The sequence below is a fragment of the Equus asinus genome, chromosome 5 (assembly GCF_041296235.1).
Source record: "Equus asinus isolate D_3611 breed Donkey chromosome 5, EquAss-T2T_v2, whole genome shotgun sequence".
NCBI classification, from domain to species: domain Eukaryota; kingdom Metazoa; phylum Chordata; class Mammalia; order Perissodactyla; family Equidae; genus Equus; species Equus asinus.
In genome coordinates, this window is record NC_091794.1 from 14,387,415 (window position 1) to 14,412,642 (window position 25,228).

A 25,228-nucleotide genomic window follows, 5' to 3' on the forward strand; every position below is an offset into this window, starting at 1 on the left:
TGGGAGGAGAGAGTTCAGAGTCCTCCCATGCCACCATCATCCAAACTCTATAATGGACTTCTTAAAAAGTCTTTGGTAGGGCTATAAGAAGTTACTATAATGCAGTTCCAGAGGTGAGCTTCTCATTGAGAGGCTCAGATTTATTGTGCTAACATGATAATTCAGGTCAACAACTTATATTAGCCCTAAATTTTGAGCAGTCATGGTGCTAGATATCAAGAATGCAAACGAATGAGATGATCTTTGCCCTTGAAATGTTTATAGTCCAGTGAGGAAGAAAGACACGTAGCAAATGACTTCAATAAGATGTGGTAAATGCAGTGACGGAGGTATGTCCGGGATGTAAATGGGGATGCTGATGGAATGGTGGATATTTGGCTTCTCAATGCATTAAGGCATTAGTGGGATTGAAACCCACGTCTCCAAGTAGACTGGGGTTTAATTCTGACTGCTCAGCCTCTCTACTAATGGATAATCACTGGTTTCCCATCAGAAAAAAAGAAAAACATATATATATATATATATATATATATATATATGTATGTATATATAATGTGTATATTTGTGTGTATAAGTGATAGACATATATATATCACTTGAATGAAGTTTTCAAATCATTACTAGAAGTGATTTAAGAGTTAGGAAATATGTCACTTATACCTCAATTAAAAAAAAGAAGAGTTCATAGAGGCTGTAGTATACATAGGAGACGTTTATAATGTATGAGGGGTTTACAGTGTTAATGTTTGAATCGAATACACTTGATTGAATTTCCCCTTTATTTTCTTTACCATAATTTCAGTAAGATAAAAAATATCTCTTATGATTTATAAATAACACTCATAAATAAGTCTTTATATTTTGGCTGTCATTTACCACTGTTCGCTTGTGGATCAAAGTCTATTTTCTGTTGAAGCATTTTTCTGTGATATATAAATGTATTTTTCCCATTGACTGAAGATATCAAAGGTCAAATTGGCCACACCAGCACACTTTATGTTGAAAGTATTTTCTTAAAATAGAGAGTAAGAAAAAACTAGAGCTTTATGTTAAACAGATAGATTTGTAAAAATCAAGAGCTATTAATGTTATTGTGTAAGAGGATTTTTGGGAGAATATGATGAAACTGAAAAGATGTTTGATGTCTATTTCTTTAATTTCTGTTTTCCCCTCAAATAATGGGAATCCCCATGCTAGATTCATAGAGGAAAACTGAGCAAATTCCCTTAGGTCACCTTAGGAACGTACCCTCTGCAAAATCTATTGTCTTTGACCTATCTTTTGTGCTCTTCTTCGGTGGTAGGTCTCTTGTACACCCAAGAAGACTGTCGCTCTAAAGAGGTGTTCCTCTTAAAGAGTTTCATGTGGTGCTGATGAGACAGCTTCTGAGGAAATAGAGAACCGTCATGTGTGTGTTGATCCACATAGATCTGATGTGTGTGTTGTGAGGCCAGCCTGCCACCTTTGGCTCCTTGACCCAGGGGAGGAGGGACTGGGGACACAACAGATCATAAAATTGGCAGGACTTTCTACTAAGCTTGTACAGGTGGCCTACAAAAAGACCAGGAAGGATGAATCGTAATTTCATTTAGAATTGTTTCACTAGCTCTTGTTGGCTTCATTAAAATAGCAAATAGCAATAAACTTACATGGTTTTGAAAAAAATTAGACCTTCCACATTTTCATTAACTCAAATTTAATAGATCTTATCAATTCTTTTGACTTACACAATTAACTTAAATGAACTCTTTTTTTGCTGCTTATTCATAATGGACACCTCAAGGACAATGGTGTAAGTATAAGCCTTCCTTCAATCAGCACTGTCTTAATGGAACTGACAACGTGGATTGTGCAAACAAAGCTCTTTGAGAGCAGAGTTTAAAGCAAAGAGCCCAGGAGCTCAACTCTTAAAGTTGTAATGGTTATTGGCTTTTGTACAACCTGTGAACTATTCCTCTGTAAGCTTTAGAATGAATGAAATCTTTGTCCTTTTGTCTTCTCTTAAATGCAGGGAAGTCCAAGAAAGGTATGACAGCCTTCTTGTGTGGTGTTTTTGTTTTTCTGCAAATAGTGAAAGGTCATTGTCAAGTCATCTATAAGAAACGATCAGATTTAAAACTGTACAATGATGGATTTTCAGTCTAATGATTAGTCCTTTTACACAATAGAGAGAAATTGTTGTACATTTGCTAGAAATGCAATGCTGGGTGCAGCTGCTGTTCATTCACAGGCAGCTGCATGACCCTCTTTGTTTTGGCTTTTTATTACAAGGTCAGACCATGCAGGAAATATGAGTGCTTTGGAACCATTGTTTTGTAAGACTGGGGATCTAGATAAAGAAAAGAGTGGGCATTGTGATGTATATAGGCTAAGGGTAAAATATGATGTTTCTCCTTTATAAAGGCCAGGTATAAAATAAGGCAGGGGAGGATGGAAGGATTTGGGAGGCTCCTACTTATTTATTCCATTTGAGCCTATTTTATAAGACATTCTTCGTGGAGAGTAAAGAACAGTTTAAATGACTGGCTTGAATAAATAAGGCACTTATTACTGTGGCTAGATGGTAGAGATGTAAGGTGTTAGCCGAATGGCTTGTTATAAAGTTTGATGAATGGTGCTTCAAATAATTGAATGGCATTTTACAAACCTTAGCTCTTAAAAACTATTTGTTACTGTCTGCTTGGAAAAAAGAGGTTTTTTAAGCTATAATCTTGCTTTTATTCTCCCTGTATTCTAACTGCATATAATTATTCAACTGTATGCATGTTTCATAGGCTTATTATTTTTAAACTTCTTGAGTTCTTCTCTGTGAACTCAGATTGAATCTAAAAGTATGAACATCTGACCTTGTTAACCTGGTATTGTTACTCACACCATCAATGATTGCATGTTGCAAGTGCTGTATGTTTTTCCTGTCCCCTTGTTATCCTTTTTGATCTTGTATCTTTTTCCCTTTCTCCATCATTCTCCTCCTTCACTCCTGACTTGTCCCGTACCTTCATCTTCCGGCCGTGGACTGTGATGGTTAGGAAGAATGAATTTCTCAGCAGGTGGGCTATGAAAGACTGAACTGTCAGAAATACTGATTAATTTTATCCTCTGAAAGCCAGGTTATAATTTTAAGTCATCTCATTTTCTATATTAAGGCCTAGATAACCATTTTAAAGTATATAACACACATTTGGGAGATATTGGCAAGACTACTTATCCCTCAATGGGTAACTCATGAAGAACTTTCCAGGTCCAATTAGCCAGAATTTATAGAGACTGGCATTAAAAAGTAATCATAATAAATGGGCTTGTACATCCAATCTGTTGGGTCTCCCGGGCAGTGAAGAGAGTTGAGTTGGTTGGGGTTCCTAGTATGTGCTGTGCTTAGTGATGAGCCTCACATATTATCACTTTATAAACTACCCCTTCAAACAGCTGTTTGTGGCTGGATAGGAAGGATCTAGAGCTTTACAAGGCCCTTTTTACTTGCTCACCCAATGTTCTTCTTGCTGCTAATTTAAAAACGAAAACTAAGTAGTCTCTGAGGTTGGGAAAGTCTCATTTTTCCCAATCCGGGTGCTTGGCCCCGCCCCACACAGTAGATGCATTCCATCTCCTTATTTAGCCACTAATTCAGTTGGAACTTATAGATGAGAAAATGAATCCATTCAGTGACTATTTTGTGACATCCATATGCTAAATAAGTGGGTATACTGTGGTGAACAGGACATACAGGTCCCCCTCCCTGGTCAAGCTTACACCTGTTTGGGTGCTCCTTCACTGCACCAGCACTTCTTCCTGGGCCTCCTGCCAGGACACCCTCCTTCGCTACCCTGCTCTCCTTTGCTGTTTGCTCTATCAAAGTACCTTTACCTTTGGATGGCCAGACCAGAGCCTGAATACCAAACCCTTTGGAGGGTCACAGGGGAGAGCTGAATGCCCTTATTTGTAATTGCAGGAGCAACTTGGTTTTTTTTTTGAAATTATTCAGGAGAGAGGAGGCTAAGCCAGGTGACAGTTGAGTTCATTGTGATGGGTAAAATATTGCCAGTTGGGAGAAATGAGCAGCTCCATAAGGGAGAACATTTCCACTCACAATAGCTCCCCAGGAAATGAAGATCCTGCATTGGGAAATATATGCTCATTAGGAGCAGTCTTTTTCGTTTCAGTTGCCATGAAAATTTAAGGTGCTTATCCTACCACCTGAATGATGGAAGGTTCCCTCAGGCATAGAGCCAAACCTCAACAAATAGTGAGGTGATCTGGGGATTTACATTCACAATTCTTAGCCCAGTACACGTTGTCATGCAGCTGTTTCTCATGCCCGCAGCTGAAAAGTTTGAGTCATTTTAGTTTACTGTCTACCTCACCTGAAGATGGTAAGTTCATTTTCTTATTCTATGATACTTTTGAAAAAAAAAAAAACTCCTGGAAGATCTGAGGAGCAGGGCATACAGTTGTTTTAAGAAGAAATACGCTTCACCCTCTTTTCTGCTTTACCGACAAAGTGTTAATTGCATTGTGGGGACTGACTTTTCTGAAGGGTGGGGGAGGTTGTGGTACATGTCATTGCCAAGGAGGCAGTTCTTATATGTTTTAAATTTCATGGCTGTTTTTTAGGGATTTGTTTTTCATACTAAAACAAGAAAGTGTCTTCCATGGAGTTGGTGCCAATGTGGAAGTTTTCTTTGCCAATAAGCCTTTTTTGAAAGCATAAGGAAAGATACATGTGTGACCTTTTCAAATAATCTCTGGTGTTCTTTTTTTTTTTGTCCCCCTCCTTTTCCTAATGAATAATTGGAAACAATTTAAAAGGAGCAATTAGTAATTCCAAAAGTTCGAGTATCAAAGGTAAATGTTTGAGTAATGAATTATTTTGCCTTCTTAAGAAAAAAAAAGGCACAACCTCTATGCTTATGAATGTGCTGGCTTCATGTCATGCTTTATGCATCGACCATTACAATGAATGATATTCTATCTAAAAGCTCACGATGTGCTGCTATGTTTTGCATCTTCTCTTAGCCAAGTGATACATAGTTTTGACATACGTGTGTGTGAGTGTTTATAATTTATAATTACAGCTTATATAAGGAAAACTTATCTTCCCAGAAATGCCTTAATCTAAACCAACATATTTTCACTTAGATATCCAAAACTGCTCCAAGTACTAATGGCATGCAAACTTCTCATGGACCTAAAATCATTTTACATAAACTGTTGGTGTATGATGCTTTGTTAAAGCATCATGGATGTGGCTTCTGTTTTTAAATGGGAATGTTTAATCCGCAGATGAGGAAGCTGTTTGCAATCATTGCCTTCTTTGCCCTCTGGCCTGCTTTTTGGCCATTTCATTATCAATTAAAAGCCTCATTTGAAAGGTCGGTAGAGCACAAGGGAAGAGGGGAAGTTCAAAGGAAAGAAAAGAGTTTCCAATCGTAAACTCTTAATAGATCTGGTAGTAAATTTACTCAGGAAGAAAGAGATTGTAAACTACAGTACCGGCTAGAGAAACGGCTTTTTAGTGACTTGAGAGACGTGTTTATCAGTGTGATCCTTGCTTCCTGAGTATATAGTAAATAGAGAATTGAAAGGAAGAATAGTTCAATTTGTGATGCCCCTGAATCAGCCCCCAGAGAGCAGCCATAGCAATAACACGGAGGAAAGCCAGTACCTCACCACGAGCTGACCAAGGACCAGGGTCAGGAAACACCTCTTATTAGTGGCACTTTTGCTCCTATTAATGCGAGTCCTACATTTTCATACAGTTGATATTACCGAGTAGCTGAAGGCTGACAGCCAAGGTGGAAAAAAGGAGAGCTATATATGTAGTAATTAAGAGTACAACCATTGGGAGGATTTTTGACCATGAATGTTTTAAATAAGTAATTGGCAGACAATGGAAATTGAAAAAAAGCATGAGAAAAATGTGCACTTTGGGTCTTAACCAGATTCGAAGTGTTGGTGACAGTATGAGTGAGATACAGGTTTCTCAAATCCTGCCCCTTGATGAGCCACTTGCTGTTTCATGACCACGGCAAGTACTCCTTACATTTGAATACCACTGAAGAAGTGACTGCCCTAAGACCCTGGGGTTGCTTATCTCTAGGAGTCATCTTGCTTCACTTGAACACAACTAGTTTGAGAGGGTTCAGAGCTTTTAAACGTGTTTCTGTTTTGTGTGTGTGTGTGTGTGTGTGCTGATGTATTATCAGGTGTGCTGAGATGTAGGAATGGCATCGCAAAGTGTCAAGTGATCCCCTGACAAAAAAGGTCACTCCCAAGACCACTTTGAAACTCTCGCGTGCGCTGAGCATGATGCTGTTTCTTTGATCTTGGCTTCAAAACAAATTAAACCAAGGCCCAAGTTTCATACGTAGATGTTTTGGGTTGCTGGTTTGAGTCTGTTAAGATCTAAGACTGAAAAATGAGGCATACTAACAAATTTATGGTTCTTTTCTTAGGGTATAATCACCAACAGATGAGTGAAGGACAAAGGCAGAAATCGTCAGAATTTTACAACCGCACAGCGTCTGAATCAAATGTCTACTTGAACAGTTTCCACTACCCAGACCACAGCTACAAGGACCAGGCCTTTGATACTTTGAGCCTAGACAGCTCTGATAGCATGGAGACCAGCATCTCTGCTTGCTCACCTGATAACATCTCTAGGTAGGATTTATTTGTGGGGAAGGTTTCTGGTTTGGACAAGGTGGTTGGTTACTGCTTTCAAAAAGTAAAGCCAGCAATTTAGGGCAATGTATATGTACAAGTCCCAATTTTTGAGACTTAAAGAGTCTATAATGCAGAAGAGAGTTGGGTGTCATGGCGGACTTCGCAAGTAATTTCTTAGTATCCTATGTGACTTAGTCAGTCAGACACCCTATAACCCATTTTTCTCCTTTATTCTATTTCTTTTCATTTGAGTTCACATGTATACTGTGCTTCAAAATTGATTTGCCTCTGTTGGTTGACTCCAAAGTTCATTAGGACTGCCTTTGATTAAATCAAGAAATAATTTCCAACTATAGAGTAAGAACTTTGAATGATGTCTTGGCCTTATGTTTCGTTAGAAGGAAGGCTTTAGCTGTTCCACATATTAAAATTTTTGTAAGGATTTAACCATTCACATTTGTGTTCATCCTTTAAGGCAAGCATATGTAGTCTTATGGAATTATAGCTAAAGGCACGTCTACAATACCCATCTAGTTATGGTCCTCTTCCTCTTCCAAAGCTTGGATGATGCTCAACCACTTTGTGAATAAAGTCAGACCCCAGACTCTGGCATTCTAGATCCAGCCCAGTTCCTTAGTCATTCTCTCCTCTTAATACACCCCACAGAGCTTTTATTTAATTGAGAGGGTAATGAATTCTCTGATCTCTGTGCCTTTGACCATCCTGGTCCTAGTCCTGGAATCATGCAGTTTGTTCATTCATTCATGTAGAGGTTCGTTCACTCCACAAATACTTATAGAGTGCTCGACAGTCAACCATGGGCTGGAGTTGGCTCATACTTACTGCAAAGTGCCAAGCTGTACATCTCCTCCTAACCCTGTGATCGGTGATGTCGTGTTGGTAGCTTGAAACTGGCCATGATGGGAGTATTTATGCCACATAGATCAACATTTGCTACCTATCAGAGTTTTTGTTCTCCTCCAGAGAGCTGGTTTAGCAGCACGTCGCTGTCTACAGTCGATTCATCCTTTCCTTTTTCTAATTTACTCAACCTATGCTTACTGAGCGCTGAAGTGTCTGGCATTGCAAAACATCTTTACCATCTCCCGTCTCCCCCACATCTGAGTCTGGAGAAATTCTCCTCATCCTTCAAACTCAAACTTCAGTTGGAAACTCATGAAAATTTCTCCCTTTAGGGCATTTTTCTTCTGTTTCCATGTCACTTAATACTTTTTTCTATTATATCACTGATCACATTGCAGCACAGAATTTCTTCTTCAATAATTAGTTGGTGAATGTTTCTATGTTAAGGAGGATGTCTAATTATCTTTTGGTTTCTACACCCAGCAGAGATCTTGGCATATAGTAGGTACTCATTAAGTGCTGGCTGAATAAATACCTCAGGGTATAGTGAAATAGACATATTTTCAATTTTGATATTTTTCTGCATTTCATCTGTTTCAACTAGCTGAGAACCATTATGCTTTCAACCCAAGAAACATCCGATATTCAATAAATGTTAATTGAGCACTTGTGTGTCTCAAATGAAAATTCTAATTGGATAATTGCCATCAAACATACTTCCCTATATGGGAATGAAGCCACAGGCTGGGAGCAGGAAGACTTGTCCTTTTTGGGCTTGACCTGACAACTGCTGGTGCCGCTTGAAGCCGGTCACAGAAGTGTCTTGGTCCTGATTTGCTGTTCTGTCAAATGGAGGGAATATTTCTTGAACAAAAGTAGATGATGGATTTTAAAACATTTTGATGGAAAATTACCATCATGTAAACATAATTTCCTTCTTACAAAGTTTTGGCTAATTTGCCCTTCTCCACTAAAAAGAACAGAGTGACAGAGACAGAGGGAAAGTAGTATCAGTAAGGTATAATTAGCTTTGGGTTAGTTAGTGTTTCACAAAGGAAAAGAATACGAGAGACCCAAATATAACCAGACATTATAGCCAGGGAATTTTGGGGGTGGGGAGAAAGAAGAAAAGGATAGATGCTACATTCTGTGGTAAATAGAGTGTATTTTAGTCCTGGCATCAATGGGTGAAATATTAATATTACTAGATAGAGCCTATCAGAGAAGGAAAGAAATTCCTGAGGGAAAGCAATAAAGGAACCATGAGAATTGTATTGCTGCTTGTCACATGAGAATAACCTAAATTTAGGAGGGAATTATGGTGATAATAAAGATGATTTTTTTTTTGCTGCCATTATTATTTGATGTTAGAAGGGTTAGTATTTCACTTTATTCAATATTAGAAGATGAAATATCTCGCTTTCTAAAAACGTAATATGACTATTTGGGGGAAGACGGTTGAGTGTTTGGAACGCTTGGGCGTCACACCACCTCGCACACTGAGGGTTCTCTGCTGCTACCCACCGCTCTGAGGGGTGGTCAGAGCAGTGCCGGCGGGTGCTGGGAGCTGGTGTTCTCAGGACAGAAAGCCGAGAACTTTGAATAATTATTCATAAATGCCAGTAAACTGACGAAGTGAATGTGGTCCTTTTCAGTAACAGGACACAAAGAAAAGTCAGCAACTCAGTGACTATTATGTAATGATGATCAGAAGAATAAAAGATGATGTTAAATGGGCATACAAGGCAGCCGTTTGGTTTCACAGTGTAGTGATCTCACAGGGACTGCCCATGTTTCTTTGGTGCTCTGTACTTAGTTGTTTTGAAAACATCCAACTACTCTCCCCTCTTCCCCAAGAGTTGTGAACATTTTATACCAGTATTCCTTTGACCGCTTGACTGTTTTTTTTTTTCTATTTTTGAGCTATCTTTAATAAATAAATACCCTCTAAGGGTTTCCTATCTTGGTCTTTTTCTTCCTCAATTTTCTGCTCCCTGCTTCTTCTTCCCCTCCAAAAATTAAAAGTAAATATGCGTCCCTCCAAATTATCACTCCCCAAACTCCATCTCTCATGTCTAATGGTGGTACACAGCAGCAGTCCAGCAGTGAGCAGAAGAAATTACCTAAAAAGGGACCACTTTATGTTTACCAAGCATTTCAGATCTGAACACTTAAGCACAGTGACCCCAAAAACTTCATTTATTTTCATTTGCTCACCTAGTCACTTTTTCCTTTTTTCTTTTGTTTTTTTGTGAGGAAGATTGGCCCTGAGCTAACATCTCTGCCAATCTTCCTCTATTTTGTATGTGGGATGCCGCCACAGCATGGCTCGATGAGCGGTGTGTAGGTCCACGCCCAGGATCTGAACTGGCGAACCCTGGGCTGCCAAAACGGGGCACCTGAACTTAATCATTATGCCACCAGGCCAGCCCTACACTTTTTCTTTTTCTTTTTTTTTTTTAAAGATTGGCACCTGGGCTAACAACTGCTGCCAATCTTTTTTTTTTTTTCCTGCTTTATCTCCCCAAACCCCCACCCTGTACATAGTTGTATATCTTAGTTGCAGGTCCTTCTAGTTGTGGGATGTGGGACGCCGCCTCAACGTGGCCTGATGAGCGATGCCATGTCCGCGCCCAGGATCCAAACCCTGGGCCGCCACAGCGGAGCACGCGAACTTAACCACTTGGCCACGGAGCCGGCCCCTACACTTTTTCATAGAATGATTTCCAAAGGTAGAAAATGAGACTAGTTCCACTGAATGTGCCATATTAAGAGGACATCATTATTGCAAGATGATCATTCCTGCAGTTAGTAATACATGGCCATGATCATTTTCCATAGTTACTTAATACAGATCTGATCCAGCGGTGCTAGCAATTGTAGGTAACCAATCACCATGGTCAGAGTTACTGGTAGTATTTATTTCATTGTACTGTCAGATCCTCTGAATGTCAAAAAGTTGAAGCCAAAGTGGAAGATACCTGTAAAAGGTCTAGCATGGGTCTCTCCTTTTATAGGGAGAAAGAGAAAAACAAGCCTTTCTCTTCTGTGCCACCATCTACCTTAAAAAAATCCATGCTACCCTATAATAAGTTTGTACCCATTATTTTGATGGAAAATAATATGGAAAACATCAGGAAAGCAGATAATAAGGAACTAATTTTTGGAATGTTTATTAGGACAACACATCCTTAATGGGAACTTTTTGAAGATAGAGAAATAAAAAGACTAAAAATTTTTTTCTTTTTAAGAGTTTTTAAAGATTATGTATTAAAGTACCCTGAAATTATGTGTATATTAAAGAGGTAATTCCATGCTGAAATTCTAGCAACATAAACTTAGTCTTGTGGTTTATTATGTCACAAAAAGTAGAATTTTGTAGAATTACAGAATTACTCAGAGTTGTGGGTACATTTGCCCTTCACTTTTTGTTGAGACATCATTTTTGTGTCTACCAGAAAGTTACTTGAGTCAGACAATGTTTCTGCTTTTTCAGCATCAAAACTCACACTGTTAGAAAATAGGCCTTGGGTCTTAGAAAAGAGCAACTGAAAGTCAATTCTGCATAAAATCTCTATTCTGCTAAAGTTACTGAACTGTCTTGTAGAAGGTAGTGTTCTGAATACCACCTACAAGGATACTTTATTATGACTATTGCTATTATTAATTTACTAAGCCCTCACTTTGTGCTCGTACTTTGAGAAAATGTTGAGGGAGTTGATTTCTCATGATAGCTTAACTACCAACCATGTGTTTGCGGAGGGGGAACAAGACTGGGTGTGGAGTTGAGGACAATCCATGGTTGAACATAGTTTTAAAAGATTCTTTGACCAGAATTTCAGATGCTTCTAACCCTTTCATTTTAGGCAAAGGTTTGTATTTTGCTTTCTACCCTAGATGGTCAACACCCAGTGTATGCATTTTATTCTAGAGAGTTCTCTCAGAAGAGATATCGAAAGCTGGAGTGATTTCAGAGGGGCAGTCAACTGTCAAAGGGACCAGATATGTCAGACCAGGTGATAAATGATTGCAGAATATTAGAGAAGAGAGCGCTGGTTCTTCTAATACTCAAGGAACTACTGAATAGAGAAAGATTAGACATTTTATAAATAGCAATATTTTGCTTAAGCTGAGAATATATTTGAGAAGATTAATTGAAAATAAATATTCTGAGACACTAGCTCTTCATTTAGTGGCAATTTTGGTGCACTGAAGGCAGTCTGGAAAAATTTATGTGTCTTTATAGAGAATTTTGCTTTGCTCCATGTTTTGTTTTTTGCATATTTCTTGTATGACAGTGTTCTTGTTTGCTGTTCTTTCTTCCTTTTTCTCTTTTTGCTTTTGCCTCTAAAGTGAATATTCTAAAAAGAAGTTCAAATTTTGCCGAAAGGTAATGTTATTCAGCACAGAAAACCTCAAATCTGCTATTTAGATTCCTTTAACTTCGATGGAAGTTTTGTTTTTCTTCATGATGTGGTTTTTACCAAAGTTGGTCAGATACAAAAGCAATCTTCAGTTGATAAAATAGCAGAACATGACTAAGTAGGGAAAGTAGCAAAACTTGTCATCCTTGTAGCATTTATGGCCCAATGACTCAGTATCATCAGCAATCTTAGAGCAATCACATACAAGATCAGAATTTTGTGCCTGCCTTCCAAGAAGGTTGGGGTTGGAGCAATGGAAGGAAGCATTACTCCTCTAGTAATCTGGGTGGCCTTGAGAAAGCAATGATGAGTGTCTTGTGCTACAGGTAATGCATTGTAAAGCTTATCTGCAGTGACTTCAGACTCTCCCTTTGCATGGGGGGTGCTAGGCCAAAGGGCGTTTTATTTGTTGACATTTTCACATGCGGTGATATTGACAAGCCTAGACTTCTGCCTGAATTCCCATTGCAGTTTGCATTTGTTTTTCACTGTAGGTGCAGTTCTGATAGGACAAGAAAGTATTAAATGGTGGCAACATAGTATCATAGAGCAGCAAAAATTTTGCTGAATAAAAGTGGTTTACACATCAAAGAAATATTAAAATTAACAATAGCAAAAGTGTGGCTATAGAGAACAAGTAGGTGTCTGTGGATAAAAATTAATTTTTTAAACAGAATAACGAAAGTAGCTTTTAAAGTATATAAAGTATAGTTTGAAAAATAGGTGACTTTCATACCTAAAAGTGATGAAGATATGAAGTGGTAAATGTTAACAGGTACTTTCTATCAAACGTTTTCAGAAAATTCAGTTCATTTGGAGGAAAAATTAAGACATTTATGGAAACACTGCCAAATGAGCAGATTGAGTGTAACTGGCATAAAATTAATTAGAAATATGACAAAATAAATAGAAAATACCCTGAAAAGTTCTTTAAAAATGAGCAGAAATATTTAAAGATGGATAAATGTGTGAAAACTTGCCCCCAGGATGTGCACAAATTACAAATATATGAAAAACCATGGACAGAAAATATTTGCTTCTCCCCAAGCTAGTTCCACCCAATTCATCTGGATAGGCTTCATGAGGCTTCAGGGTCAGACTTAGGCCAGTGAATGGCAGCTCTAGGAAGAAAGATTTGGATTCAGCGTAAATATCAGCATTCTAACAATGCTGTCCAAACAATGAAGGAATGGACACAGGGAGTTTCCTGTAACTAACAATGTTCCAGTGCAAGCTGGATGCAAAATGGAGATGCCGGAGCAAGGATAAGGGACAGATGGGGGTTATGCTATTGGGGAGTGGTTTTTTTTTAAATTGTTGAGTTTTTAAGACTCGAGACTTAACAAAACTCAAATTATTTATTTTCAATTTAATTGGAGACATAAGACATATATATCTGATGTCACAGGACACGGTAGAATATACACAGTTTTGTGCTATTATATGGCCTGTGTGATTGTCTTAGGATTTCTCAGCTGAGCTGATGAAATCTGCCCCTTTTCTATCCATGAAGTCAGGTATTCTCAATAAAGAGGAATACAAATTCCTGCACAAAAATTAAAGAGTTTTTTCTTTCATTCTTGCTGGTTGAAGAGAACAGACCTTACCCTTTTGTACCTCCCCCAGCAGTTCATGGAAATAATGAGAAGAAATTGCTATGTTCTTGTCTTTCTCGGGAGAAAACACCTGGCTGAAAACCGGCCGACCGGCCGAAGGTAACCATGCAAAGTACAGCCTATTGTTATTTTTTTTGGAGCAGCTTTAGGTTCACAGCAAAATTCAGAGGACGATATAGAGTTCTCATATACGTCTTGCCCCCACACATGCACAGCCTCTCCTATTATCAACATTCCCCACCAGAGTGGTACATTTGTTAGAGCTATTGAACCTACATTGACACAGCGTTATCCCCTAAACTCCATAGTTTACATTAGGGTTCACTCTTGATGTGGTACGGTCTATGGGTTTGGACAAGTGTATAGTGTCATGTATCCACCACTATAGTACACAGAGTATTTTCATTGTCCTAAAAATCCTCTGGGCTCCGCCTCTCCATCCCTTCCTCCCTCCCCACCTCCCACTTCAAACCACCGACAACCACTAATCTTTTTGCTGTCTCCATTGTTTTGCCTTTTCCAGAATGTCATATAATTGGAGTCATACAATATTTAGGCTTTTCAGATTGGCTTCTTTCACTTAGTAATATGCATTTAAGATTCCTCTGTGTCTTTTCATGGCTTCATAGCCTATTTCTTTTCAGTGCTGAATAGCATTCAGTTGTCTGGATGCACCACAGTTTATTCATTTATGTGCCGAAAGATATCTTAGTTGCTTCCAAGTTTTGGCACTTGTTAATAAAGCTCCTACAAACATCTGTGTGCATGGCACTGATCTTAAGATAAATATGTCCTGTGTTACTGCAGTCATTTCTCTCTTCCAAAGAATGCTTAGCCTTATGTTTGAAACATCCTAGGTTTGAGATCAACAATACAGTTTTGGGAATCTGTGCTAACCATTATCTTATTCATTTTTATATGAATTCACTTTTGTAGGAATATGTCTAACAAACATGAATCCCTACTGTGTGCCCATCTCTATGCTATGGAGGATACAGGCACAAAAGCTTCTTTGTCCCCAAGAGAGCATAGAAAAGATGACATGTATTTAAATCACTATTCAAGTATACATGCATAGGAAATAACAGTGGTTCTCCATGGCGGGAACATCAGAGTAAATAAGTTTTGATATAAACCATGGTCCCTTTTTTCCATAATAGTCAAATAAAATGTAGAAAAATAAAATGTTTTGTTTAGTGTTCAACTTATTCATGTTCTTCCGTTTCTCTTGTAGTTGTTCTAACTGTTCTTACAGCTTTCACTCCCTTTGGTTTTTCCCTTCACTTGTCTTTCTCAGAATGTGTTTCCTTTGAAACTCTTGAATCCCTTCGTGCAGTTTCCTCACTGGTATGGTGCATATTGGTATGGTATGGTATTATTGACAGAACTGGCCACCACCTTTCTATTGCACCTATGAGAGAAGTCATTTTTTAATTGCCATCATCATTAAAAAAATAAAATGCCCACATGTATAAAGGCACAAGAAAAAAGCAGCTGGTGACACATATTCTCAAACCCAATAAAATGACTTCAAACCTTAGGTGTCATCTACATAGAACTTTGGTGATAGTCTTGTTGGTCTGGCATCTCTGAATAATTAAACTAACAGGAAGTTCTCCCACAGGCTGTAATTTTTAGACTTTGGAGGAAGCATTTTGAGAACGCATTTTGTAAGATTTGGTTTTGGTTTATTTATTTATGAGTAAAGCACTTTACGTGTGTGTGTGTGTGTGTGTGTGTGTGTGTGTGTATTTGAAGAAACATCAATCTGAAACAATATTCTTGAAAGGCTTTTGTGTTTCCTTCAGTGCCAGCACTTCAAATATTGCCAGAATAGAAGAAATGGAGAGACTTTTGAAGCAGGCTCATGCAGAGAAGACACGGCTGCTTGAATCCAGGGTAGGCTTAATATCTTTATGCCAGAGGTCAGTGATGTGTCAGTTGAAGATGCCCTGTCCTTGACGTCAGGAAACTGTCCTCAGGCCTCAATAAGCATGTGATCTTGGAGTAATCGCTCAACCTTTCTGGGCCTCATTTTCTTATCTGAAAAGTAAGGATGTAGGAGAGATGTTTCTAAGGCTCTTTACTGCACTACGGTTTTTTGTAATTTAAAATATAGATAGTGTTGACATAGACTAAAACGAATGCTTTGCATTATATTTTCCCTTTGATGACTGCTTTGTTTGCCTGCCAAGGAACAAGGAGGAATGTCATGTCTCTATGCATGCTCCCTTCCTTGCCAGCTTGTGTTAACTGCACTATTGTAATATTAAAAGTCCCACATTATTGTGACTGTATGTCAAGCCGGAATCTGAACTTCCTTAGGAATCCCCCAAAATGCCTTTGCATCCTGCTGTAAGGGCACCTCCTTTCCTCTTGTAACTTCCCCGTGTGCTTCCTCTGTAACCTTCGGCCAGGAAGCCACAGAGCAACAACAGGAATTGGAAGGACCGATGGCCTTCAGTTAGTGGACGGCCATCGAAAGAAGGACTAAATGTCATATGACTGGTGCTGGGTGACAATTTGTGAGGCTTTTTATTAAAAATGAGAGAGTTGTGGTCATCAGTATGAAATGACTGGATCTAGTCACAAGCTGGATTTTCACTTAATATGCAATTGTTAATTAAATGTAGTGGCTGCGTTTCTGCCTAGGATGATTTTGAAAGCTACGTGGGTGGTGATTACAGGTGTTTTAGTCCAGGCTATATATTGTAACAGCCTAGGCTCTAAAACCAAGGATTAGCCAGTGAGAATTTTCTTTTTGATATTAGTTGGAATCATTTGAGTATCACCAATATGTCTTACAACTTGTTCTGCATAATGATAATTTAGGAACGGGAAATGGAAGCCAAAAAACGAGCCCTGGAAGAAGAAAAACGACGCCGAGAACTCCTGGAGAAACGATTGCAGGAAGAAACTAGCCAGAGGCAGAAGTTAATTGAAAAGGAAGTAAAAATAAGGGAGAAACAAAGAGCACAGGTTGGTGGTCGATCCGGATGGATTGGAGTAGGCTGCCCCCTGGTGGTCACTCTATAGAAGATGGTCACACTGTGTCTGTGGGTGTCTTCCCTGCTCTGTGCGCTAGCCCTTGACAGACATGGCTAAGAGAAAGATGTGCATTAGTAGGCCAAAAATGTATGTTTATTTCAAAATAAAGACATTCATTGGGGACCTACTAACCAATGACACTTTTCTCTAGTCATGCTTGGAACATTTTGATAGGAGAAGCACTTTTTCTTCTAGCCATGTTTGGAGTATATTGAAAAGGGGAGTGCTTTTTTGAGCAGCTTCAAAAGATGCAGTGGGATTCGCTACTGAAAACAAATACAACACCCAAACTAAAACCTTTGGTTGAGGAAGAGAAGAGGTCCTATTGAGCCATCTTTTGGAAGCAAACACTCCAGCCCAATTTCTTGGTGGTCATATTAGAGTTTAAAAATTTTTTTTCTAACCACTGTGTTGTCACACATGTCCCCTTTGCTACACCAGTTCACACACCTGTGCACAAGATTACTGAACTCAAGCAAAACTCGAGACAACCACCCATATTGTTTAATTACCTATCTTGGTCATCTTAAGACTTTGAATCGCTGTTTTTATCACTAGAGCTGTTTGCATAATGTATGTTTTCTAAGGAACTAAAATAAAATTTCGTTTAAATACCATGTAATTTAAATTTCAAATCAGTTTTACCAAATAGAGTTAAAGGTAAAAGGTACTATTTCTCTTATTCTTGATAGTTGCTGGCAGTTTGATAGAATAGCAGTGAGAGACTGTCTTTGAGACTTTCTGTGCTTTGAGGTTTCAGTAAGTCTGTGACATCTACAAAGTACCACAGAATCAGGCAAAACACTGAAGGAAAAATACAAAGTAAAATATGTTCATTTTATTTCCTTATGCCAAACCCCTGCCAAATGTTGATTCATGGTGAAGGTCATCCAGGCTGTTTGGTATCTGAAGCCAAAACCAAAAGCACAATTCTATTTTAATCCTAAGTATAAGTTTTGCCTCCAAGTATATGATTAGGTCATTTTCCCCAGGGCAAAGGGGTAGGGTAATTTAACAGAATAAAATAAAACACCATTTTAGAGATGTTACCCATGGTGGTCTGCCCTCCCTAGATTAGATGAACCTCTACTCCAGCCATAGTAAGATAGAAGACGTCTGAACATCCCTTCAGTGTCTGTCCTGGACAGTTCATTGGGTACAGCTTTGATTCCCCGTCTTACCTTATTTCAGCTTCGCTTTTGAAAACTTACACCTCTGCCTTCAGTTTTTATCAGAGAGTGTGTGCAAGCCGGCGGGAACAGCTTTGGGGATCTTGTGAGGGTTGGACTTACTAAGTAACGTTCAATCAATCACGTCAGGTCTGAGATTATTTAAGGAAAACTATTGTTAAGTTCTCTGGCAGAGGGAACTCCTGGAAACTTTGCAGTGGAGGAGTCCTCATCTGTAGGAAGCAGCCCAGATAAGTTCATGCCTCATTTCCCTGTGTTTTTAAGTGCAAGCGCCTCTTTCAAGTCAAGATAAATGACATTTTTCCATGTTTTCATCTGCCTGTTTCAAGGAATAGAATCTATTGGCCTGAGTTTATCTCCTTCTTCCTCCCTATTAGTGGCATTTGTCTGAAAATACTGTCCACTTTTTAGACTCTAAATGATACTGTTTATCTTGGGTGCTCATAATCACATGGGCATTTTAACACCTAGGCCTTCAGTTCATTTCTACTCCTAAACATCTGTGACCTAAAATGAAACACATAACTAGCTATAGATGAGATGGGTTTGCACTTTTCCAGGCTCGACCTCTGACACGCTATCTGCCTGTCCGGAAGGAAGACTTTGATTTGCGGAGCCACGTAGAGACTGCTGGCCACAATATTGATACTTGTTATCATGTATCGATCACAGAGAAGACCTGCCGAGGATTCCTCATCAAAATGGGTGGAAAAATTAAAACTTGGAAAAAACGTTGGTTTGTTTTTGATCGGAACAAGCGCACCTTCTCTTATTATGCAGGTGGGTGATAAAAAAATCTAAGTGGTGTATTCAAATTGGGAACCCTCTGTTATAGAGCAAGGCAGTAAAATTCAGTGTAAATAGGTAGATTGGGAAGTAATAGAATTAATGGCAATATTAGCTTTGTAGATGAATATTACTTTATATTCAGATTATAAAACCACATGATATGAATTTCCTCTCTAGAAATCATAAAAATTATGTTATTTAAAAATTATGTTAGTCTATTTAAAACTATGTTAATTAGTCTATTCTACTTCTGAAGTAAGCTCAAGTCCAAATAAATACTAAATGGAATTTATTTTTAGACCAAAATATTGTCTTTTAAACCACAAGGCCAGAAAAAAGGTTTCTATTTATTTATTTATAATGGGATATGTGCCCTAGTTAAGTCAAACACAATTAGGCAGGCTTGGCTGACAGTCATTCAACTATAGTTTATAGACTAGAATGGTTATTTAAGCACAGAGAGTAAAGCTCATTGGTGAACTAGTGAATAAGTATTTATTAAGTGACTGAAATATTTTTGGATTCTTTAAATGATGGATTATGAGAAACATACCCTACCAAATCTTATATAAATACAAGAATATTCGTATAAATGATGTACTTATTAAGAAGCCTCTTATTTACTCTTAGATCACATGTGAACTGTGTCCATTATCAGCATGAGGATAGCCCTGCCCTCTTTTCAACTGCTGAAGAAGCGTAGTATTATAGCAGAGGTTATGAAGAGACACTGCTTTGGGGTGACTGTGGGAGCATTTGTGAGCATTGTCAGGAATTGTCATAAAGTGTGTCAACGTAATAAATAAAAGTAACAGTCCAGTCATTGAATCTATAGTGGGAGGTCAGGATATGTTTATGAAGAGAGGTCTGAGGAACCAGGAAGCGTGTGGGAGAAAGGATCACTGGCCATGAAGTGGCAGAATTGAGGTGAGGAGAGGGTGGGGTGCATGGAAAGTGGGGCTCCAGTTACTGCAGTGGCCAGTGGCCTGAAGCGGATGGCCTAACCGCCTCAGGTCCCTGCTTCCCTCTCTAGGGCTTTTGACCATGGGTTTTATAAGAATCCAGAGACATTCTCTTCAGTTAGTACAACAGAAAAGATGCCTGTTTAATGAGAAACGGCAATTTAGTGTCTGCAAAATCCATAAACAAAGTTTGCTGTGTGCTAGTCTCCACAGACAACCTCACCCAGAATTTTCCAAAAATAAAATTTTAACATAACTTCAGACAAAAGAGCTTCCCTCCTCTTCTCTGCTCCTCTTCTCCAGGAGCCTTCTTTCTTTCTTTCATCTGCCTGCCGGGCGAGTGGTCCACTGCCCCTTCCTCCTGACCCAGTCAGAACCAACACCCCTTCTGACCATGTAAATGCTTTCTTCCAAATTCAACTTCTTGGTGATCGGTTTTCAATGTTTGTTTAAATACCAAAACCTTTCTGATATATGAACAATTACCCAGAACCCTAATACATAAAACAGACAAAGGTTATATTTAATTCATCTTTTTAATACTTACATATTATATAACTGACCGGTGAGACCTAGGTTGACAAACGCTGCCCATTCGGCTCTGTTTACAGCTATCATCAGCTTTGTTGCTCCCACCACCCCCCCCCTTTCCCAAAACACCACCAAGTGCAGGAGTGGATCAGCCCACAGGCAGTCAGGCAGGACTGCAGTCCAGGCTGGACCTGATCCCATGGGCGCCACCCCTCTTCAGCTTATCTGTGAGGTAAAAGGCCATGGTATGTATGAAGGAGCTGTGAACGTCAGCGCTGAAAGCTGCTCTCAGGTCTCTATGTTGGTCACGACCCTGCCCTCTTTACTTGGCCTCCTACATATTAACTGGGGAACCTTAGAAGAGTCTCTAAAGAAAACTGAGGGGCAGAAAATATGTAAATTGATGGGATAAGGCTATTGAGACAGAATGAATAGCATCATCTGGTCAGTTTACAATCACATTATTCATTCTCTTAGTTCACAATGTCCTTGTGAGGCCTATAGTTTTCATAGTTCTTGCTCATATATGAAGTATCCTACAAACAAAATTCATTCTCCCATTTTCTGCCTGCTGGAAACACTGACAAGATTTACTTTTATCTCTAGATTTTATTTAACATCTCTTTTCAGAAAACAAAGTATTATTGTAGTCCCATGAATATCACAGAATCCTTTCCAGCAATTTTTTTTTTTTTTTTTTGAGGAAGAGCAGCCCTGAGCTAACATTTGCTGCCAGTCCTCCTTTTTTTGCTGAGGAAGACTGGCCCTGAGGTAACATCCATGTCCATCTTCCTCTACTTTATATGTGGGACGCCTGCCACAGCATGGCTTGATAAGTAGTGTGTAGGTCCACACCCAGGATCCAAATGGGTGAACCCGGGGCTGCTGAGGCAGAACCTGTGAACTTAAATACTGCACCACCGGGCTGGTCCTACCAGCGAATTTTTGAGAGAGATACTGACCTTCTCGTTCACAGAAAGTGGTGAAAACCCACTGAACATGATATTAGTTAAAACAGTGTTTCCCAAGGAAGAGCAAAAACAAACACAAATATGGTCCACAGTCAAATAAGTTAGGGAAATGCTAGGTTCAGTGCAATTAAACAGGTTTATTTCCTGCTGAACTTCTCAGGGCCATTATTTTTCAGACTAGCTTTTTCTTGTTATGGAAAAAAAGAGACATTCACTTAGGAAAAAATTCAAAATACAAGTGTCTAGAATGAAAGTAAGTCTCTTACCCATCACAAAAGTTCTGGCCTTCTCCAACACTGTGAAGCCTGAAATATCCTTTCAGATTTTCTCTATTCATTTTTATGTATGTTTCAGTATGTCTCAGTAGGGACCAAATATTCACTCTGTTCGTACCTTTCTTCACCTAACAATATTTCAGCGTTTTTCTCTAATGAGCACATGCAGATCTCCCTCAGTCTTTGCAGTGGCTGTGTGGGGTCCATTGTATGGCTGGGGGAGGGTTGAATCAGTTCCCTGTTAAAACTCAAGCACATCTTTTGCAGCCTTGTGCTGTAACCAACACAAATCCACGTGCACAACATGCATGAATAGCTCTTCTACAATACGGTTCTAGAAGTGGACTTGCTGAGTAAGAGGATTTTTGCATTTTTAATTGTGTTTGTTTTACTAAATTGCCTTCCAAAAGAGCTTTGCACTTCCACCAACAGGGGATGAGAGAGTCTCTTTCTCTGCATCCTCATCCGTGCTCTGGAAATTCTTTAATATACTCACATGCCTCATGATCCCTGCAGAGTTTGTTACAAAATAGTTCAAGAACTTATTCAATCACTGAGTGATACTGTTTATTTGGTTGATGGTTTGGTTGGTTGCTTTTGTTTTGATGAAATCTTTGGAAACAGTTTGGAAAATGCAGCATTGAAAGAACATTAAATTATTGACATGAAGCTTGCTGAGAACAAGATAAAAAATCAAGCATACTAGACGAAATTTGATAGGAAAGAAATATAAATAGAATACTATTTTAAATTATAAATCAAAAAACACACTTGCTACAAATTTCATTACAACAGGTCTGCATATTAATATTTCCATGACAATGACTGCCTTGGAGGATGTGGGGCAATAATTTGTATCAGTGTCAGTGGTGTTTATATTGTGTGTGCTAACCTGGCAGAAGTTCTGGGTTATCTTTTGACTGCTAATTTGCTGAAGAGCCTTGGGCAAAGTCATTTAGTCCCTTTGGTTTGGGGCTGATAATTCCAACTTTTTTTTCTTTTTCCAATAGAGAATGAGGCTAAGGCACTAATCTGGATTACCTGAACTAATTGTAGATAATTTAAATACTAAATATTTTAATGATGATAATTACAATGAAATTGTAATTTTTCCTGTCCATCAGTAGTGATAAAGTATTCATTTTAACACTATTCTGTCATTGCAGACAAGCATGAAGCTAAATTAAAAGGAGTAATATACTTTCAAGCCATTGAAGAAGTATATTATGATCACCTCAAGAATGCTAACAAGGTAAACACTGATTTTCAGATTCCTACGATTTGAATGCATAATTAAGTTGGAGAAAAGATGTTTTTTGAATTCAAAGCGATGTAGATTTGTTGTTCTGACATACAGATGGATATGATTCGAATGGTGTTGGAAAAGTAAATGTAGAAGTAATTAGTGCCACTGATCTTTTTGTGAAAAAAGAGCCACATTGAAGTGAGGAAATATTCTGGACATATTGTTTGGGGAGATCCTGCAGGACTCTTTGCTAGGGTTCTAAGAAGGAGTTACTGCCTAGTTCTGAGGAGGATCATGAGGAAGGATCTTGGCAGGGCTGGGAATCACAGCTACTATTTATTGAGCACCCGCAATCAGCCAGGTACCCTGCTAGAGCCTTACAGAGTAGCTGCCAAGAGGACTGACGAGCTCTCTGTGAGGTCTCTTGGGCAGCAAGGCCAGAAGGACAGTCAATCTTGAGAAAGGTGTTGGGTGCAGGGGTACAGTTTACACTAGAGCAAAAGTAATGCCTGCATAGATTTCTATAAATTGGAAGAAAAATTTCCTTTTAAGGATGAAGAAGCCCTCTGTGTTATTTAATGTTATAATTTCAAGATATTTGTTTTACATTCTTTTCCTTTTTTGATTTTTAGAGTCCCAATCCATTACTCACCTTTAGTGTCAAGACTCACGACAGAATCTACTATATGGTGGCCCCATCGCCGGAAGCCATGCGGATCTGGATGGATGTGATAGTTACTGGGGCCGAAGGTTACACTCACTTCTTGTTGTAGTGAACTGGCACAACAGTCCACTTCAGGGCAGACTGCAATAATCTCTTACAAGAATGAAGCCATATGCAATCCCAGGTGGAAAGGCCCAGCAGAGCCGTTCTTTTAAGTGTATATACTCAGAACTCCTTTCACGTTAACGGAAGTCATTTGTAACAGAAGAAGAAGGCGTTTTAAGTCAAAGCTTGACCAGAAGTAATTCAAAACTTGATCATAAATAGCAAAAGAATTGATGCACCTATGAGGAAAAAATCCCACTATTTTGGTAAATAGCGTCACTTATAGGGACATTTCTTATAATCTATTTTTTATCAATTGTTGATTTTGGTGAAATAAACTAGACAGTTTACAAAATGTCTGTATATGTACTTGGAAAATATGAAATTATTTTAGCACCCGAATCATTGGCATTGACATTATTGGTAATCAACTGCCTGTTTTAAAAAGGGGCATTTTACTGAAGGTTATTTTATAAATATAAGCAAATAAGGGCTTGGAGGGGAGTATATTTTAGGAGGAGTTTTGCCTAAATTTTTAAATACTGCACCAAAACCAAAGACTTGACATGACTTCTGTTTAACAGTAGTTTCAAGTGATGAACTGCAGTTAATGTTACTCTGCATTTTAAAATAATATTCTGATGCCATCAAGTGCCCAGGAAGTTGACTTTGAAGAGTCACCACCAGCATAAGCTACGTACATATATAGCAAACCACTTTTTGTAAAAGAAGAAAGAACAAAAAGCTGTGCGTCTTAGAAAGAAGCAGTCTTGGAAAGACATTCTGTCACCTTGGGCAATTTTAAATAAAGAGAATAGTTAGTGTTAGGAGCTTGTTTTGCGGAAGATTTCTCCATTCCCAGTGCTGAGAGTAAAGGCATCTAGTGGTGGATTTCCTTTAGTTTCTCTGCTTTCTCGTGGTGGTGGAGCACACCTGTCCGTTGCAGCCTCACATGACATAACTGAAGTCGGAGCTCTGTTTTCACCAAAGAACAGACCAATTAAAATGCTTATTTACAGAAGTGGTGTAGTTCCATAAAAGGCAAATGAAGTTCAACTTAATGTTCTCTGTAATGTACTATTGTATTATGTATTTCTTTACAACTAGCCTTTGTTTTTTTAAGAGTTAAATTAATTTTTTGTTGAATGAAATGACTTCAGGCAAGTCTCTTTTATAACGGTTTTTCAAATACCATTTATCCTGGTTTGTCACATTGTGTGTGTTTGTAAATATGAATGAACTCTTTCCTAAAACTTGGCAAATGAATAGAAGTAGAAAATAATGACGTAACTTACTAGTACAAGGTGAAATGATTAGATTAGAAGAGTCTAGAAAATCTTTGTCAGGCCTGACCGGGTACAGTTGTTTTTTTAATTTGCAGTGTGGTTTGTATACATGTATGCGTGTTGCCAAGAATAAGATTTTGCAACTGGATGACACATGATTTTACTTGAACAGTGAAGGACAAAATCATGATGGCAGAAGACATTTTTATAATCTGTTTTTTCAGAGATGACCCCTAAACCCTGTAATGACTTAAGAGCGAGAGATGCAATTGCTAAAATTTTGTTGGTTAATGTAAAGATATAACTTTTCTGTACTGAACTTTACTTTCTTCATAGGATTATAGATATTCTAATCAACTTTATATCTTGCATGATGTAGTAAACCTTTTAAATATGTATGTTAAAATGTTGAGTTTGGATTAAAATGTTGACAGATTTCACATTTGAAAATAAATTCATCTCTCATTAGGAAGTTACCTGTTGGTAACATGACACGGGATGCATTAATCAGCAAAAATTTGATAGGAGAATCTACATAAAGGTTGTTGTGTGCTAACATTATGATTTGTAGTTCATAAACTGAAGTAATTAGAA

At 38.4% G+C, this 25,228-nt stretch overlaps 1 protein-coding gene across 47 annotated transcripts in view; it reads left to right on the plus strand.

The window, feature by feature from the left end:
- The window catches only part of PHLDB2 (pleckstrin homology like domain family B member 2), a 223,074-nt gene extending 197,846 nt beyond the window's left edge, over positions 1-25,228 (plus strand). For 21 of the 47 annotated variants that reach the window (XM_044771614.2, XM_044771606.2, XM_070508775.1 and 18 more), the window contains 8 exons: positions 3,030-3,050; positions 4,807-4,842; positions 6,453-6,660; positions 15,376-15,466; positions 16,400-16,546; positions 18,366-18,585; positions 22,500-22,585; positions 23,212-25,228. In XM_044771614.2, coding sequence (XP_044627549.1) covers positions 3,030-3,050; positions 4,807-4,842; positions 6,453-6,660; positions 15,376-15,466; positions 16,400-16,546; positions 18,366-18,585; positions 22,500-22,585; positions 23,212-23,352 — 950 coding nt within the window. In that variant the 3' untranslated portion in view covers positions 23,353-25,228. The remainder of the gene's footprint in view (positions 1-3,029; positions 3,051-4,806; positions 4,843-6,452; positions 6,661-15,375; positions 15,467-16,399; positions 16,547-18,365; positions 18,586-22,499; positions 22,586-23,211) is intronic. The other 26 variants (XM_070508793.1, XM_070508770.1, XM_070508778.1 and 23 more) reach the window with 2 other exon arrangements.